The sequence below is a fragment of the Colletotrichum scovillei genome (genome assembly GCF_011075155.1).
Source record: "Colletotrichum scovillei strain TJNH1 chromosome Unknown Contig00006, whole genome shotgun sequence".
Lineage (NCBI taxonomy): Eukaryota > Fungi > Ascomycota > Sordariomycetes > Glomerellales > Glomerellaceae > Colletotrichum > Colletotrichum scovillei.
The window spans coordinates 2,338,699-2,357,727 of record NW_023336264.1 but is presented as its reverse complement, the minus strand read 5'-3'; the positions used below and the strand labels follow the sequence as shown (position 1 = coordinate 2,357,727).

The 19,029-nt window shown below is 54.7% G+C and overlaps 2 protein-coding genes across 2 annotated transcripts; one reads left to right on the top strand and one right to left on the bottom strand.

Moving 5' to 3' along the window:
* The first annotated feature begins 4,270 nt into the window (after positions 1-4,270).
* HER10_EVM0007326 (kelch domain-containing protein) lies at positions 4,271-10,589 on the top strand. The gene is made up of 4 exons (XM_035476885.1): positions 4,271-5,404; positions 5,469-5,880; positions 5,951-6,233; positions 6,284-10,589. The coding sequence occupies exons 1-4, from the start codon at positions 5,129-5,131 to the stop codon at positions 9,936-9,938; spliced, it is 4,626 nt and encodes a 1,541-aa protein (XP_035332862.1). The 5' UTR covers positions 4,271-5,128; the 3' UTR covers positions 9,939-10,589.
* A 2,810-nt stretch (positions 10,590-13,399) lies between these two features.
* On the bottom strand, positions 13,400-18,199 carry HER10_EVM0009336 (GATA zinc finger). The gene is made up of 3 exons (XM_035478826.1): positions 17,012-18,199; positions 16,443-16,842; positions 13,400-16,211 (listed from the first exon to the last, which is right to left on the bottom strand). Exons 1-3 carry the CDS (start codon positions 17,548-17,550, stop codon positions 14,172-14,174), a joined length of 2,979 nt encoding a protein of 992 aa, XP_035333100.1. The 5' UTR covers positions 17,551-18,199; the 3' UTR covers positions 13,400-14,171.
* Between the last annotated feature and the right edge of the window lie 830 nt (positions 18,200-19,029).

Below are 19,029 nucleotides of genomic sequence, written 5' to 3'. Positions count from 1 at the left end.
AGGCAATTGATGACCCGACTCTGACCGCCTTTCAGCTCCACATCTCCGCATTTCGTCCAGTCTCCCGCGTCCACTCTGACGAAGCGCAGAAGGCAGGAACAGATCCGAATCGGGGGGAGATGAGGTAAGAAGGCCTCGGCCGGATGCACGGTCCAGGCCCGGCTCAGAGACGACACAAGGGCGCTAGTCCATAATGAGCAACCCGAGTTCCAATTCAATGCACCTTCCTCCGTAGGTTCATGAATCTTCACATGGCTCTTTCTTGTGGCCTCCCTCGTGCAACCAGCATTGAGCAGGACCAAAGTTCAATCAGTCTCATTCTGTCACAGGCTGGGGTGGCATCAACGAACGCATCGGGCTCCGCGTTTGTCCTGGGAAAGTATTCGTGGGCCGGGTCTTGCTTGAAACTGTACTTGCGAACGGTGAACTGGTTTTAGGCGGCAGGCCCCGTTGGATCACCGCACTTGCCCTCTCTAAATGAACACATGGGGATACTTCGAGGGTGGTGGTGGATTCCCAAGAAATGGAAGTGTGCCTGACAATCAATTGGATGTTTATCAATCTTGCGACATACGCTATCTACCCGGCTATACTATATCGCAGGCTTATTCACCGCGCGAGCAAATCGGAGAAAACATTCCTCGCAACATCACTCAGGCACGGTGGGGAATGGGCTGGCGGGAGGCGGGCGCGTTAGAAACAATGTCTTGCTCCAAACGGCCGGCTCGCTCTCTGTTCTTCCTCGCTCTCCTTTTTGTTTCCCTTCTTTCCGTTTATTTTGCGGGGATGTCGTTTTCCTTTTTTTCCTCTTCTTTTTTTATGGATCGTCGCATCCCTCTCCGTTGGCCTGGCGCACGTCATACCGGCCGTGTTGCGTGTCGCTGACCCATTTACCTCTGTCCTGACTCCTGGGGTTCGTTGGCCTTTGTAGCTGCCACGATTCGAGGTGGGATTCGCCTCAAATTGCAAGCTGCAAGTGGGCTATGGAAATCCATCGCTTGTGTTTCTTCTGAATTGCGGCTTGGCCGTTTCTGCCTTTATGCTGACGACGACGATCACGACGATGGGGGGGGGGGGGGTGCCCGCTATGCTTGTAGCTCACCGCATGCCCTGCTTCAGGGTCATTCGTTGTTGAGACGGTTTATGCTTGGAGACCTGCCCGATCGCCGAATGCGGCTGCGCTCTTAAGACTGTCGACTTTATAAGATGGACTGGTCGGTTCGTCGTCGGCCGGTGCGTCCATGCGCCATCAGAGGTCATCGCGAGGGTCCATCCTGTTTGCTCACCCAACTCGAACCTGGACCGACCCTGCCCCCAACACGAGCCTCAATTCACATCGCGCTCGCTCATCGTCTCGCTCACGCCGTCGACGATCAAAGTTGGACGCCAGCCGCCGCCGCCGCCGCCGCGTGGCCAGCTTTCCGTCTCCCGCCTGCTTCAGGGCAACGCTAATGCTCGCTCACCAGAATGAACGTTCACATCTTGCTCTCAGACGCGCTATCTCAGTACAACATTCTTGCGCCGAATTTAGCAGGCAGGCTAAGCCGATAGGTTAATTTGCCAGAATTCCATGCCTTTTTCCATCAAAGTCTATCTCTGCGCCACCACCACCCTTCCACTGCTCATGCGCCAGGAGTCTTCAGGCAAGGCTCACGCCCAATATGGCATGGTGAGATGCTTTCAACGTCTGTGGTGTGGAGCACGCTCCCTGTCCTGAGCCGTGGTTTGCACAGTGTACCTACTCGGACATGACAGACATCGCGACAAGTATCTAATTCCATACTTTGGAAGGAGACCAACAAACGTCCGTTTGCTCCCCCGTCACTCGTGGGACCTTCGTCCTCGGAAGTCTTTCCCGTCTTCTCGCTCTTACGCTGTCCAATTCTTTGCGGCCGCTGCCGAATTTCGAAGCTTCAACGAGTCCGTGTGCCAGGAAGGCTGCCGAATGGCGTTGAAGCTTTGGGAGACTTGAAACGCACCACCTCATGGCAGATGGACCCCCTGAAGGGAAATTATCCTCAACGTATCAATGGAACCGCCGCCCTCTTTGACTGCTACGGAGGAGACGACCCCCTGAAGCCACGAGTTTTGCGGGCTACCGTTAACCATTAACAGCGTCTGTTATGCCCCAGAGTGGCAGGGGAAGAATCTTCTCATTGCCACGAGCCTCATCGTCTTTTCCCTCTTTGGTCGTCTTTCTTCCTTGGCGGCTGGCCCGGGGCCCGGAACGAGGGCGGGAACAAGATGAGGATGTTCATGAATTCCTGTGGCATGGATGCGCCGCCTCGGCTGCTTGTCAGACATGTACGTACGATGAGTACATGCGTCAAGGACATTTGTTTGAACAGGCCGGGATGAGATCCTTTGATACGCTGTTTCTTGCTCAGCATGCCCAGACTGGCGGCAGGGTGTTGGGGGCCGGAATGCCAGTAACTGAACGTCATGTGCTTCCATGTCTCATCCCGAGACCTGATGTTTGTCAAAGAAGAAATACACGACGAATACCCTACCGGTAAGTGTACTGTACTTGTCGCCCGTCCAGTCCACGGGCATCAAATTGACTTTTAGGGCCAGCTCGTGCCTCGGGTAGGTGGCACAGAATACGACATTTACGGGTGCGCGGACGTTCAGTTCAGGCTTCAGCAACAAGAAGGCTGATCATTTTGACTGCAGAAGGTATTCGTACCAGAACGGACGTCGCCCGACTCGAACCTCAGGATGTGTGCTACCTTCCGTAGTATCGTGATGGGGGCAGCAGTTGGAGCAATTGGAGCCTTTGATGGGGGCCGATGTCACGTTGATGATGTGAGCGGGTTGTTGTTGAGGTTTCCTGTCCTAAATGGGCAAGATTCCACAGTCTCTTGACTGATGGCCATGGGTACGCATACCGGGGCCAAAAACTGGCAAAGAACCCAGAAGGTATGTGTGTCCCTTGAAAGGGGATGGAACAGCTGGCTCTAATTACTCCGTACAACTCGTTCCTGGAGGGTCGGGAAGATCAACGCCAGGAAGGCTGATTTGACTCTGACTCAAAGTCGCACATGGCACTTGGCGCGCATCAGCTTTTGTCCAGACTACAGAGACAACGAGACGTCGAGGGTGCGAAGCTTTCCACCCACCTGCCACACTTTGGAGTTGAAAGAGGAGGTTGAAAGAGAAGTGTTCGAACAATAGGCAGGTGGGCGGAAAAGTGGGAGCTAAGCACCCAAGGGAAGGGACAGACTTGATCAGCAGTCAACCAGCCGACGAGACGGGCGCCTCAGGTCACGCTGGACAAGCTCTTGATAGGTAGTAATAATAGAACAGAGAACCTTTAATCCTCATCAAGATGTTTGGATGGTAGGGTAGGTACATGGGACACCAAGCCAAGGCAAGCCAAAGTCAAGTACCTTTTTCGCACTTGAGCCAGCAGCTAAGAGGCAACGGTCCCTTTTCTCGCTCTGGTGGCAGCCTGTCAGGTAGGTACCTACGTAGTGCGCTCTTACGGCATGCTTAATGATACGGTGCAATTCACAAGGCCTCGTCGTGTCTCCAGCTAAGGTAGCCCGCCCCTTTTGAAGGAAACGGGAAGTAGACCACCGTGCATAGCGATGTACTGAAGAGTGACACGGTTTGAGAGGGTACGACCCACGTAGTGTCGAGTATTCTCAATGTCCCGCCTGATGTCCGAGAATCCTAGGTAGGTTCCTTCCATTCCCTCCTTTCCCCCCACCGTCGCGAAGAAAGCGCCTGCAGCCTCCCCGTGCTCTTCTGAAAAAGTTTCCCCTTCTGCTTGGATGCTGGGCTCTCCCCTACTCAGCCCTTGCACCCCCATCCATAAGCGAGCGGAAACTCAAGCTGCACGACATCCCATTGGTCCAACATCAGCTAAGAACAAGCCCCTAGACGCGAGTGCAGAGTGCAGATGTGCAGGGCAGGTTGCAGGGCGGGCTAAAGCAGTCAAGTTGGTGGGCGGAGAACAGGCCAGCGCAGCGACCCGGCGGAGCCAGTCAGTGCAGGAACAGGAGCCCCCCGAAACGATGGAGAGAGAGACTACGAGTGCCCAGGTAAGCTGTAGCCCAATGGCAGAAGGTACTTCGTAGCTAGCACTGGGCTGCAACATTTTTAGGTGCACTTTACCAGGTTCCGCTGTTACTCCTGCATTTTGGAGGTGAATTCCATCAGCCCAGCAGCATTGGTCCAATGTCCTTTTTTTTCCCCCCTTCTGCCCCCTTCCCCATCGCTTCCCAATCTCAAGAGTGGCATTTCTCCCAAAACCTCCTTTCTACAACGGCGGAGAGAGAGAGCGAGGTAACGAAGTGACCGACACACTCTCGGAAAAGACCACTCTAGCCAGGCATTCTTTTCTTTCGCTACATCACCAGCTTCCTATCCAACTTCGACCATCCTTCGCTTTGCGATCGCCGTACCTATCAGCAGACACCTGACTGCGTCTTCCTGGCCCGAGAGCCTAAAGTAATAATAAATCAGCCACGGACAGAAAAGATACGGCAATCCGAAGGGGAAAACGCCTAAGAAGGAGAGGGCCAAAAAAAAAAACGAGTAATCAAACCCCTAAAAATCCGACGAGCCAACCCCCGTCAGCAACAGCTCTGCGTACGCGCGGAGTCGACATCGTCCCGTCTCGCCCAACACCCAGCCTCCTTTCGTTTCTCACCCCTCGCTCCCTTACCACCTTACTCGCTTCACTGCGCCGACGAGGAGGACCGCAATAAAAAAAAAGACGAGGTCGAACATCGCAGGACGCTCCTCGCCTCAGCAACGCGCGCTACCCCGGGCACACTCCACCGATGCGAACCCAGCCATCCGCACACTCGAGCGTCGACTCCCTTTCCCGTTCCTGCGTATCTGCTGCGTTCCTGCATCCGCTGCATCTCCATCGCGCATCACCCGACTCGGCTTCCCAGCGAACTGGCGATAGCACCCACTACCCGCATCATCGACTCCACGACTAACGTGCGACTTGAGCGACTTTTTCCATTATCGTGACGCCCCTAAACAACCTGTTCAACCAACGACCGAAACGATTCAATTGATACCCCCCAAAATTTCGAGCGCACTGGACACGACTTACGAGCAAGTCTCTCTGCAACTGCCGCTCAGCGTGCAGGCCTCGATTTGATTCGCCATGGCTTTTCTTTTCAAGTCCAAGAAGAATCAGGATCGAGCTCTTGCAAGCCGCGATGGAAACTCTGGCGGCTCGCAGGGTTCAATCCAGAGTCAGCGAGAGAGAATCGCGAGAGAGGAGAAGAACGGCACTCAGCGCTCAACACCAACCGGTAGCCTGAACTCAATCGATCGCGATGGCAGCGCCGGTGCTGGAAGCCCTGACCAAGGCTACACTCGTCAGCGAGGACCCAGCGTGGACCAAATACCGACACAAGCGCCTTCAAATGATTTGCCTGTAAGTTTCTCCAGCTCACCTTGATGAGCTGGCACTGCTGGGACACTGCTGACCTCTTTCCCAGCTTCGCAACGCTCCCCCCGTATCCTCGCAAAACCAGATGCCTCCCCAACAACAAATGATGAACCCTAATGCGTCGCTATACCCCTGGTCGCAACGACGACTGACATATACCTCTTCACACCCGAGCCCTTTCCCCCGTTATGGAGCGGCTGTCAATTCGGTGTCGTCCAAGGAGGGCGATATATACGTGATGGGAGGTTTAATCAATAGCTCCACCGTCAAGGGCGATTTGTGGATGATCGAGGCCGGGCAGAACATGGCCTGCTATCCTCTGGCGACGACAGCCGAGGGGCCAGGACCGAGAGTTGGGCACGCAAGTTTGCTCGTTGGTAACGCCTTCATCGTCTATGGAGGTGACACCAAAGTCGATGAGATGGACGTCCTGGACGAGACGCTCTATCTTCTCAACACCTGTGAGTTCTATCCTCATCATTTCCCGTGCACTCCCTTGCGAGAAGTTGGGCAATCGTTAATCAATACCAGCTACGAGACAATGGTCGAGAGCATTGCCCGCTGGCACCAGGCCTTCTGGCCGCTACGGCCACTCTCTCAACATACTCGGATCCAAGATTTACATCTTTGGCGGTCAAATCGAGGGCTATTTCATGAACGACCTCGCTGCTTTTGACCTTAACCAGCTCCAAATGCCCAACAATCGGTGGGAGATGTTGATTCAGAACACCGAGAGTGGCGGACCGCCCGTCGGCAAAATTCCAGCTGCCCGAACCAACCACTCTGTGGTTACTTACAATGACAAGATGTACCTGTACGTAATGCGTCAAGTCTTGCGCTGGTATCACTGCTGACGTACTCTAGCTTCGGTGGTACAAACGGTTATCAATGGTTCAACGATGTTTGGAGCTACGATCCCGCCACGAATGAATGGACGCAACATGACTGCATCGGCTATATCCCAGTCCCTCGAGAGGGCCACGCTGCATCAATTGTCGACGATGTCATGTACATTTTCGGAGGACGAACGGAAGAGGGTGTTGACCTCGGAGATCTCGCCGCCTTCAGAATTACTTCGCGCCGCTGGTACACCTTCCAGAACATGGGCCCTTCACCCTCTCCCCGATCCGGTCACAGCATGACCACCGTTGGTAAGGCCGTGGTAGTCGTCGGAGGCGAACCATCTTCGTCCCCCGCCAGCGTTGGCGACCTCGGAATAGTCTACATGCTCGATACGACAAAGATTCGATACCCGAACGATGCGGCGGCAGCACAACAACCTAATGGACCTCAGGCGAATGGCCAGCAACGCCCACAACAGGCGAGGCGGCCCAGTGCTGCAGCTGAGACGAGGAATATCTTATCACGAGACGGTTCCCAGGGTCCTCCTGATCAAAAACGACTAGTAGGCGCCCCTGGCGCACCTCGCGATGCCTCCGCCGTCAACAGCCCCACAAACGGCGTGCGAGGATCTCCCAACGGAACGGACGCGAACCCGGCGGCAGTCAACAACATGTCGAAACTCCCCAGATCTGCAGTGACATCGCCCCCGGCTGGCCCCCCGCCCCAAGGACCAACACCTGCAAAGCCTTCAGTTCAGACTGGAAACTTGGGAAGAGTTAGGGGACAGTCATCGGAGAGAGATGGATCTGTAGGTGGTTCACCGCAGATTGCTGCAGGCCAGTCCCCCGTAATACGTGAGGTTAAAGAGCCAGCGTCCAAAGACGCAGAGAGCCCAGTCACCAATGGCCGACGTACTCCTCAACAAGTCACAAGATCTGGCTCCAAGTCTGAATCGGGTCCTTCTGAGCCTTCCAAGACCAGGTCTAGGCAAGGTAGCAGGTCTCAGACCTCCGTGGATAGTACAACTGAGCCAGCTTTGAAGGCAATGCAGATTCAACAGCAAGCTCAAATTCAACCACCACCTCAGACGCAAGCACCGCCGCCTGCTCCAGTTCAACCTCCTGCTCAGGCACAGCCGCCGCCACCAACCCAGAAGCAGTCGCCGATCCAAGTGCAGCAACCTATCCGCCCGGCCTCGCCACCGGCTCCCACCCGTCAAGCCAGCAATCCATTGTCCCGACGATCCTCTGGCCGCACCTCACAGACTGTCGCTATACTGAAGGAGTTGGATACAGCTAGGAACCGCAACGCTTGGTATGCGTCTGAGCTTGAGTTGGCCCGTAAGGCTGGCTATGTTCCCAACGCAAGCCTCAGCCCTGTTCTTGACAGCAGAGCCGCAGAGACTTTTGATGACGAGGACAAACCCCTTATCGAGGCTCTTTTGGCCATGAGAACCGAGCTCGCCAATGTTCAGGCATCCGTTGACAAGCAAGCCATTCTCGCTGCGAAACAAATCGCCGAAGCAGAGAAGCAGCGAGACGCTGCAATTCAAGAGGCGGTATATGCTAAGGCAAGAGTCGCAGCCCAGATGGGTGGGAGCGTTGCAAGCACTCCTCAGCTAGACGGCGAACGAGATGTAGATGACCGTTCCACCGAGATCAGCCGCAAGCTGGCTTCTGCCCTGAACTATCAAAAGGACCTCCAAGCCCAGCTTGAGATGATGAAATCCGAGCTTGAAGCTGAGAAACGCGCCCGCCTCTTGGCCGACGACACCACCAATGCTTCCCAGAAGCGCATGAACGAACTCGAGTCCTACAAGACAATGACTTCTACCGAACTCGAGCAGCTCAAGGCCGAGCTGCACATGGTGCAGAAAGAAGCTAGGGAGCAGGCTGTTCAATACACAGAGGCCATGGCTGCGATTCAGCTCATGACCGTAGAGAAGGACGAGTACGAGAAGAAATACAACGATTCCATCGGCAGCTCTAAGGAGCAAAACGATACCTTCGACTCTCTCCGTACCGCCATGGCTGCTTCCGCAGAGATGAAGGCGCTTTTGGAGGGCAAGCTGGAGGAGGAGCGCTCTCAAAGAGAGCAACTCGAGTCCAAGTTCAACAAGCTCAAGGCGGAACACGAAGCGCGCACCACAGAGCTCGTAGCTGCAACTCAGCGACTGCGTGACGCTGAGGAGATCGCCGAAAAGCACGCCAACGAAGCCAAACTCCACCAGCAAGCTGTGCTGGCCGGATTCGACAAAGTCACCGCGAGGAATATCGGATCCGACGGCAAAGCCGACGAGGGACGTGCCAAGGCATTGCAGGCCCAGCTCGTCGCTGCGAACGCGCTTGTTAAAAAGTACCAACAAGAGGCCGATGCTGCGGCTGATAAGCTTCGCACTGCGGAAGAGCGCATTGCTGGATTGGAGGTCTACCAGGAGCAGTCCAGTCGCGAGGGTGTGGCAATCAGGAGACAGCTCCAGGCGGCTCTCAGGGACACTCAATCTCTGCAGGCTAAGAATTCAGACCTGAAGCACCAACTTCAGAACCAACAGCTGGAGACCAACGCGATGACCGTGCAACACAACACCCTCAAGGATATCCTCGTGGAGCGTGGCATCAGCCCCACGGGCATGTCACGGACCCGAAGCATTGGCAGCCCGCGAGTGAACACTCCCGAGGCGGCCCGCATTCGCGATCTTGAGGATCAGCTCAACGCCGCGTTGACCGCCCACGAAGAGAATGCACAGCGCAGCACAGCTCAGCAGGAGGCCAGCGAAGCTGCGTACCGTGAAAAGCTCAGCCAATTAGAAAACGACTATCAGTCTGCTGTGCACTACGTCAAGGGTACGGAGAAGATGCTGAAGCAACTCAAGGAGCAGCTCGCCAGGTACAAGACCGAGAATGCCAAGCTCAAGAACGAGGTCATCGAGCTTGAGGATCGCGTGGAGGCATCCGCCGGCAACGACGGAAATGCGCCTGCCAGCTGGGAAAGCGAACGCCACATTCTCCAGGAGAAGATTGAGGCCCTTGAGGAGGACTTGCAGGCGTCCACGGAGCAGCTTGAATCTCAGCTCACTGCGGTCAGAAAGGAACTGGAGGATAGCAAGAAGCAACGCGAGGGCGCTCTCAAGGACGCTGAAGAAGCTTCCCGCAAACTCGCCGCCAACCGCCGGGACTTGGAGAGCCTCCAGCAAGAGAACCTCCTCCTCGAGCGTCGCGCCCAGGATGCCGAAGGCAAGGTCTCGCTGCTTCTCGACCAAGTCGAGAACTCAGTCGATAGCTACCGCCGGCAAAGTAGGCAGGCACCGAGCATGACCTCTGACCTGACCGAGAGGGGTACCAACGGCAACAGCGCGGGACACCGACGACAGGACAGCTCTGACGCGGACAGCACCTACGGTGCAGTCGCTGGCGGAGTCGACGGACGCAATAGCACTGCGTTAGACAATCTGGCCGATGAGCTCGAGACTCTGCGCACCCACTGGGAAGCCACCAACAAGAACTACCGTCTCAGCAACACTTTTGACTTTGAGGGCGCCGCGACCCCTACTCGTAAGGACGAAGAAGTCGGACTTGGCCTCAGCGAAAGCCTGGCCGACTGGCGCAAGCGACTCGACGTAGACGAACAAGCCGAGAACGACCGAGCGAAGACGAAAAGCCGACCTGACCGGCCTTAGTCTGGCGTTCTGCGACGCATGAACTCTCGCTTCTCTACGTGACAACCTCCGGCGTTCATCACTACACTTTCTGTACATTCTTTGACTGCACACGGTCCGCCGCGGTTTGCAGTCCGCAGTTGGAAGGAGTTTTCGGATTTTGGGGATTTGGTTTCGACGCGTGGGCTCTGTTCTTCGTTTCGCAATGATTCAACGTACTCATGACGAAACAACCTTCGCTTAATTCCCCCGCCCTTTTTTCATCGCGTTTCCTTTTCTTTTTCTTTCTGAGTTCATGGATTTCTCATTTTTTGATGATACACTACACACAACCATGACCACTGCTTGCTTGTTCTTCGCCGTGGACGTACGAGAGCAGGCCAGGCGCACAAGGGTCACTTCTATTCTTTGAGATGGGTGGATGACACTATCAGAGAGATTGAGCACACGTGCCCAGTTGCCTTTTTTTTTCTTTTACCATAATGTACAATACTGTTGTTTTTTTCCTGAGAAGCCTCATCTTGACACTGAAGGGTCCCATCCCCTTCACGTCAAGAACATGGGGGAGGCAAAAAAATGAAGAGGAAGGCGCGCGCGCAGGACGTTTGATGACTGATCAACGAGCGGAGCGGGGCTGGCTCAGAGGGACAAAAGATAACGACAATAAGCGACCGTCGAGGATTCTCCCGTACGGTTTTGACAACAAATTCTTTTTTCACAATGCGCTCATACATACTGAAGATGGGGCTGGTGATTCCTGGTGACTTGTGACGATGGTTGGGATTAGCAGCGTGACGATGTCTACCTAGGGTTTGGTCAAACGATGAGACGATTGCTAACACTGAATGTGCCTGATATTGTGTTGTGATGTGCACACGTTTGTGTGTATAGGCGTGTGTTTTCCAAAACAAGTCGATACCCGCATAAGGAGCTTGCTCCTTCTTATCATCAACGGCAGTCCTCACTGTTGGGCAGGCAGGTGAGAGCCATTGTTGAGCTCCTCAGGGTGGTAGATACTGTAAGGAAATAGTTGAGATCGGTTCTTGGCTGGACGGTCCCCCCTTTCCCATTACAGAGGTCGCGCGGTACCATGCTCAGCAAAGCACGGATCTGGTTACTGTAGTCTTTTTCTTGACGTATTGTCTGTCTCCTCAAGACGGTTGGTGTTGGGGAGTATATCTCATCGTTACCCGGCGTTACGGCGTTACGGTGTTAAGGCGTCAATGGGAACGGGGTATAAAATGTCCCTCTTCATCTTACTCTTTTGCGGGCAGGCCATTTTTGCGGAAGCCTCTTGGAGCCGTGGCGCCAAGAGGACGACCTCTGACAATCGAAGAGCTGCAGCATGCCTTCGCGGGGGAACTTCCTGACACATCGGGGTAGGTTTTTGTGCTGTAACCCTGTAAATACTCCCCGTATAGGGAGACTTCTTGGGCGTTTAATCTCACTCGAGCACACTATCCCTTATTTATTCGAGTTGTTATACTCTCACGAAGCGGCCGGCTACTGGGCGATACACAGGTTTATCTTTTCTAAGGTAGACGTTGAAATGAAACAGACTCGGCGATTTAGTCTTTTTCCAACTCTGTACAGCGTGCTCAGCGCCCAAGGAGGGAGATGACACCTTCCTTCCCAAGCTATCAGCCAGACGACGAGGACGTGCTGGTGTCGGTGTCGAATAGACTACACAGCATCTGGAGCTCGAGGTGTACCTTTATACTACTACAACAGATGAGGCTTGCCCCCTGCGGTCTTCCCTTGGATAGCTAAGGTGGATATATAGGATATCCATTTTTGATCCTCAGGGTAAAGAGGGCAGAACAGATTCAAGATTTTGGGTGAGGACACCCCATTGAGGAACTCATCCCTGATGTGATATTGTCGCTCGAAATGTCTCCGTCTCATAGTCCAATATTCATCCAACCAACCAAAGCTAAAGATTTCCTCATCGCAAGGCTAATTCCGTGTATACATATTCGGGCCGGAATACAATTGAGATAGTCAGGCTTGTCAAGGCTACCTACCTGAGAATGCTCTCTGTTATCTTATCACCTGGGGATCCTGTACATTCAACGGCATAGACGTCAAAAGACACTCCAACGTAGCGCAGTTCACTTGGACAGGATGCAGTAGACTAAACCCAACCCAATCGACATCGGCGGCGCCTGGAAATACAACCCTTCCGGAGTCCCCCTCCCCTTAAATATGAAGTCCAGCCAAAGTGTCAGAGCGGTGTTTCTCGATAGTACTTCTCACTGAAGAAGGGATCTCTAGAAAACATGAGGTGATTTGATCTGAGTAGAACCTCCTTTGCATCGACAGATTTGGATACGTCGGCCTCATCAAAGGTAAGAGGCCGCAACGTATAATAGAAGAGGTACACTACTAGCATAGGAGCGCCAGTTTGTCCTCTCTAAGCCAAACCAAGATCTCTCTTGATCCCCGCAACGAGTGCGGTAGTAAGTCTTTGCTCTAGGGTTGGATAGGAAACTTTTGACTTGGTTGAGGGATCTCATTTGCGAAGTTTCTCAAGCTTCCCCAGCTCCAGCATGAGTTGCGCTGACGGGGTCGTCAATAGACTCTTCCGCCTCGAACCCGTACGGACGCCACTCAATGAACACAGGCCGCCATACCGAAGGAAGCACGAGAGGCAGATTCTAAAACATTCTTACACAACACTGAACCTCCACCCGTATCATTCGAGAGCAAAAGCCAACAGCCTACGACGACGACAAGCAACTCGAACCAGTGATCTAACAAGCAAGTTCCATCGGTATCACAAACCGGCCTACAAGACAATCACACATCTAACCTCATTACTTCACCAGCATCCCTACCTCCCGCAGCGCACACTAAATTTTACTTTACCTCACCATGACTAAAAGTAATACTCCCCTCACCCCCACAAACCACACCTCGGATACTCATTCCACCGAACAAGACCCTTAACGCGGGGGTGGAAAGTGTGACGTGGAGTCACGCGTGGAGTCGGGGGTTCAAGATCCCATTACCAGGGTAAAAACGTCGGGGGGTCCTGACAGATCAAACAGGGAAGTCGCCCGGAGCAGCGGCGGACGGACTGAGACCCCACATACCCTTTCGGCTCCGCAGCTTCTCCGGCAAGGCGGTCGAGTCGGGTACCCACCCCATGCCACCTCAACTCAGGTAGGTAGTCCGTGCTCTCACCGACGGATAACGGCCTTTGGAGTCTTTGACGACCCCCCCCTGCCCTTGAATCTCGATGCTTGGATCGTTCCAAGGCAGACGCGGCACGAACCCCGCCATCTCACCCGTTTTCCCCGCCCCCCTCCCCCCTCTCTCTGTGTACTACCTACGGTCTTCTTTTATCACTCGCTCGCTGCCTTTGTGTAACCTCAGATGGCCGGTCAGTTGGAATCAAGCAGGCCCATTTCACAGCTCACATCACAGTTCATGTCAGATGAAATCATGTTCAAGCATAAAAGAGGTATCTCAGTTTATATCATCCGGTTGCAGAGCTCTAGGTATAACAAGATCCAAAGTGATAAGTCCTCTGAATTCCCCAGTCCCATCTCCTCCCGCAAAAAGAAATCATGTGTCGCCGGCGCTCGTCCAAGTCTTTCAAAGACGCCCTTCTAGAACGCTTGGAAAATGGATTCCTTATCCCGCCCGCAAAATCCGAAGACGCCCAGATACGTAACCGTACGCTCATTGTAAGCAAGAAAGGTCCCAGTCATGCTCGTAAAATAAGATCCGCCTCTTCGCGTCAAAGCAGCTTCGTGATATCCTTCGACTTTGGTCGACCCCCGTCAAAGTCTCCTTCATTACTCGGCGCATTAGGTCATGTATCCGAACTGACGAGCGCTCTAGTAGTCCTTGGTTCATTCGAGATTCGATTCGATTGGGAATCCATGTTGAATGCACCGTAGGTATCGCCGGCCTCGCATGCAGGATATCGAGTAAGCAAAGCATATAGCCCAAATTATCTTTCTTCGTGTAGGCGGACCAAAAACAGAAGACCGCCGCGCAATGACCAGTAATCACGGCCATGGTGGTATCAAACAAAATTCGTAAAAATAATAGCCAGTAAAATCATGATGCGCCGTGACCATATCAAAAGTCAGATAGACCTTGGAACAGAAAATTAGCGTGCCACGACACCACCGCCCCTAACGGGGAATAGGTTAGAGAGAGCCCTTGTGCAGCATTTCCGGGGCGAGCACTGCCGCTCGCTACTATCGTCTGGTCGTTGCGTGAGGGAAATTCACATCCCCTTTACAGACTCATCGTAAGCCATTCCCACTCCTGCGGACCGGAAGCAGGGCCTCCTGGGTTCATCATCTGGCCATTCTGGCCCCCAGGCATTCCCATCATGCCGGTCCCCATCATGGGGCGTTGAGTCATTCCGAAGCCGTTGGCCAAGCCCAGCGAGCCCGCCGTCGGCATGCCCGCAAGACCAGTGGCGGATCCAAGTGACTTTGCAGCCTCGTTGGGAGATCCGGTCGAGGTCTCGGGGCTGTCTACATCCATGCCTGCGAGGCCTTCGCTGCCAGCACTCTTGCTGTGACGACGCTGGCGCTTGGACGAGCCTGAAGAAGAGGATGTTCCGGCATTGCGTGACAGGGCTGCAGCACCGGGCCCAGGGGTGTTCTTGGGTGGAGCAGCAGCAATCGGCACGACGCCCTTTCCTCCGGCAGCAGCGCCGGTAGAGGAGCCTGTGCCGTAGCTCGTCGGTGTGCTACCCGCCGTGTTTCCGCCCGATGCGGCACCGCTAGCAGGGCTCTCCCCCTCGTTCGCACTACCGGCTCGAGCGGCAGCAGGTGGTGTAGTGACGTTGTTCGCCGGAGTAGAGACCGCAAGCGTTGAGTTCTTGCGGGAGCCCGGGCCCGATGCGCTCGCTGCGTTCTTCTTCGATCTCGTGCTTGTCCCCCCTACAGGCAAACTGGCTCCAGACCCGCGATTCCTCTTCTTAATCACGTCCGTCTTCAAACTCAGAGGACGAACAACCCCGTGCAACTTGAGGAACAAACCGCAGGCGTTGCAGAGGGGTTGGCCCTCGGGATTGCGTCGCCATAGTGGCGTGGTCTGAGTGAAGCAGTTGGTGCAAGTTGTCGGAGCGTTGCCTTCGCCTTGAGCACCAGCAGCGGCCTGTAGGTTGGTTGTAGAGCCCGACTTGGAACCGGGAGGAGAAGATGGCCGGCTGGGGGCGACGGAGGAGAAGCCAGACACCGTGCCATTGTTCTCTGGTGGGGAGTTGGGCGTGGATTGCGCCATGCGGTCAAAGGGGTTTCCGTTGCGGCCGAGATGACCGGCGGGCGTGGACGCTGTGCGCGGGACCTTGCCGCCCCTCCTGTCGGATCCTTGCCTGAAGGACTGCGACTGAGACCTCGGCAGGTTACCGCCTTCCCAATCGTTGTCAACGTAGTCCGTTGTGGTACCGCCGATCGTAACCTGCTTTCGCGGGGGACCGCCGGGATAGCGCGCCGCTTGTGTGCTGTACTGACCGGGCAGAGAAGGATCCCAGCCCAGTGAGTTGCTCTCGTCCATCGGTCCCGGGGAGAAGTCCTGAGACGAAATGACCAGGTTGCGATCAGCAAAGGCGCCGCCATCCTCCTCGTCCGAATCGGCGCCAAAGGTGAACATGCCCTCGTTAGGGAGCGACATGCCACGAGAGCGCACTGGATGGTCAGGCTGGAATACCTGTGTTGGGTCGATGTGCCCAAACGGGCTCGGTGCGCTGCTGGAGGCGAAGACAGACTCCGTGGTGGGCGCGGAGGCAGGGAACATGGGGTTGCCGTTGGTGTTGTTATTGTACATGAATTGCTGGTTCATTTGGTTTCCCATGCTTTGACCGCCTTGTCGGAATTGTTGTGACCTTTGGCCACGGATATCCATGGAGCCAAAGTAGAAGCCGTCGTTATCAGTCATGGCGTGCGGCGTGGTGACGGTGGAATGATAAGCCGATCCTGGGGGCGAATAGAAATCTGAGGGGTTCAGAGAAGAGGATTGAACCGAGGATCCGTTGTAAACACTGGAAAACGGGCCGTGGGGTATCATGGGTGAGGTAGATGGTGAGAAAGAGAAGTTCTGTTGGAAGGGGCCGGCGGAGGTGATGATAGGGTCATTTTCGATGTTGTAGGTATCTAGTGGGAAAGGAACGCCGTTCTGATGCGGGTTCTGCGACATATTGTTCTGGTTGGCGTTATCGAGAGAATATTCGTGAAGTTCTGAATCCGCATCCAAGTCATTGGTTGTTGTCGTGGTGCTGTTGACTGCGGGCACATGGGGAGAGAAATCGGCCGGACGTTTACGGGTCTAAGTGCGAACGGGGTCAGCTCAGCGAAGACGAAAGTGGCACTAACATGATATCGGGGGCGTGTCTCAATGTAGCAGTGGAGGGGGGTGCGCAAGATAGGAAGATAAAAAAGCGCCCAAAACAGTCGAGCATGCGCCGAAAAAAATAAAGGGTGCATCCAAACGCATGGTTTACAGCAAGAGAAGGGAAAAAAGGGTATTTCCAAGGATGCAATGAAATTTTGGGCTTACCCGTCGCTCGTCAATGCTCGTTTTCCGGTGATGGCGAGTAATGTAGTTGAACTCGTCATGGGTCTTTTGGTGGTGAGGCGGGAAGGGGACGGATTGTGGGACAAAGTGCTGCTGGGCAGCTGAATCTTTGCGCGATTTGATGGGGATGGCGGAAGCGAAAGAGGGATGCATCTGATTCTTCTCTTCGTGGTGTTTTGTTGTTGGTTGAGGCGAGGGATTTGTGACTGGCGTTGCGATATTCTCGGAGAAAATGAAGTCATCGAGGTTCATGGGTTCTGGGTGGTTCACGTTCTGTTCTGACGACTTGCGCAACTGGGCAATGCCGCTGGGTGGGTTGACATTGAATGTCGCAGCGGGCGTAGCAGCTGGTGGTGCAGGTGCCGGCGCAGATCGAGCGAGTCTGCATCATCCCACAATGGTTAGCCAGGTCCGTCAGCGGCATGGCCGTCGGTAAAACGACGCCAGAGCCGGGACAAGTAACTTTTTTAGAAAACGAAGAAATCGACGAGAGAGAGAAAAAAAAAAAGAAGAAGCAAAGTAAAGGTGCGGGATTAGAGGTTATTGCTGACCTTGCTCTCTCCTCCTCCTGCTGCTTCTTGCGCAGGTTCAAAGCCATCATCCTCCACGTCAGATTTTCCATGCGCTGCTGGTTGGGCAACATGTGCTTCGTTTTGCTGAAGAACTTCCACACCTGGGTGGCTAAAGGATCCTCCTTTTGCATCTCCTCGGGGCTCTGGCTAGAGTCCATGGTTGCCTTTTGGAAGGGTGGAAATTCTGAGGATTTCAAAAAATCGTCTTGCGCATTCGGGTAGAGGGCGGCAGAGAGGTCGAGACGTAGGTCCCGAAGACCGGCGGGCAGTTCGCTGGGGCTGTTTTTGGAATGCGCCCGCGTTTGCGTCTGGGTGTGCGCCTGGGCCTGGGCCTGCTGCTGTGCGTGGGACTGGGACTGGGACTGGGAGTGCGACTGCGACTGCGACTGCGACTGTGAGTTGCTGGCGTAGTGGTCGTCAGGCCTCCGCGGGAAGCGAAAGTCGTGCTCTGTTGTTGTGGGATTCATCGAGGTGAATGGACTTGAAGTCGCAATGGGTGACTGAATGGTGGCAGCCATGTGAGGAGGAGCAACGGTGGTGAAGAGAGAAATGGGTGAAGAGTGGTAGGTTCAAGGGAAAGAGGAAGGAGAAGAAAAAAAAAGAGGTTCCTAGTGTAGAGAAGGAAGTCAAGGTTTCGGTTTCGGCGAGTCGAGTCGAGTCGAGTCGAGGGTCACAGGAAGGAATTTCCCCACGTTCGCTTGGCTGCAACTCTCTACCTCACTTCGTTTTCTCTGACTGGGTGGCTTAAAGGGCAGCAGCAGCAGCAGCGGGAGAAGCAGCAGCAGTTTGTCTCCGACTCGGACAGGCCCAGGTTGGTCGGTACGTACAGTAGTGTCGTGGGTACGTAGTATGCGTGCGGTACGAACAGGTAAGGTCGGTAAGGTAGGTAATGTGCGTAGTAAGGTACCTAGCGCCACGTCCAGAGAGACAGGCACACACTTTTAGTACCCGCGCTTGTGACGAAGGAATCCGTATTCTGGGTTCTGGACGGAGTTTGTATGCGTCGGGAGTTGGAGTGGACGGGTGTCTGGAATGTCCAAAGAGGTTTAGAAAGTGTTTAGATGAAGAAGAAAGTTTCGATGGCTGGGCTTTGGACTCGATGTCGCGGCGTCGCCTGGATTTTCCGGGTAATAGCGCGAGATGTAAAAAAAAGAGGCAGCGTCCGTCCCAAGGCACGGGGAGGGGAGGGGGGAAAAGAGAACTACCTACCTTACTGCGTAGTGTAGACTAAGGTAGACGAGACGGGTAACAAGTCGTCACGCAGGTTCGGCGGCGGGAAGGGATCTCTTGACGCAGCAGTAGCCGGCGGAACAGTGGGCATTATTGCGTAGGGAATCGACCGGCTGTTGCTGTCGCCCTTGGTCTTAGGCCCAATAGACGTCTGCGCCTCTAGACGACGGCCGTGGACGGACGATGGAGTACGTAGTTGTGCCGGGCCTTCGTGCAGGGGCAGGCCACGCAGGAGGGAGAGGGGGAGCGTGAAGGTGAAGGTGAGGGGGAGGGAGGGGAGACCGGAGGAAGAGGGGACCGTCGACGTGTGGTGGCCCTGGGGTGGGTGCGTGGGAGTTGGAGTTGGAGTGGGAGTGGAAGTGGGCGGAGGGTGTGGGACACCCATGGATCAGGGACCCGACCTAGTCCCTACGGAGCACTTGTCCTCCTCTTTCTCCTCCTTCTTCGACTAGAGTCTGACCTATTCGTAGACACCCAGACTCAGAGAGAGCTCCTTCACACAATACGGAGTACTTTCCACCATACGCAGTATTGAGTACGGAGTAGGTATTCCTCTCCCACTCTCTTTCACGCCCCAGTCCAAGCAGTCCGTCACTTTCATGATGATGCTCGTGAGAATCACCACCACTCGTCTCTTCCTTCTCCTGCTAGAGCTCGAGACCCAACCACCTGACCTGACTGCCTGGTCATGACCATAATGTAATCTTCCGTCTCTGGACTGAGATGCACCGAAACTTGCGGCCGATCTGTCCCAGAATTATTAAGTT

Excerpts from the sequence above, each read along its gene's own strand:
- HER10_EVM0007326 (XM_035476885.1), top strand. The coding sequence starts at position 5,129 with ATGGCTTTTCTTTTCAAGTCCAAGAAGAATCAGGATCGAGCTCTTGCA. Across the intron at positions 5,405-5,468 it reads CGCCTTCAAATGATTTGCCT|CTTCGCAACGCTCCCCCCGT; the intron begins GTAAGTTTCTCC and ends CCTCTTTCCCAG. Across the intron at positions 5,881-5,950 it reads GCTCTATCTTCTCAACACCT|CTACGAGACAATGGTCGAGA; the intron begins GTGAGTTCTATC and ends AATCAATACCAG.
- HER10_EVM0009336 (XM_035478826.1), bottom strand. The coding sequence starts at position 17,550 with ATGGCTGCCACCATTCAGTCACCCATTGCGACTTCAAGTCCATTCACC. Across the intron at positions 16,843-17,011 it reads CAGGAGGAGGAGAGAGCAAG|ACTCGCTCGATCTGCGCCGG; the intron begins GTCAGCAATAAC and ends GGGATGATGCAG. Across the intron at positions 16,212-16,442 it reads CGAGCATTGACGAGCGACGG|ACCCGTAAACGTCCGGCCGA; the intron begins GTAAGCCCAAAA and ends GTTCGCACTTAG.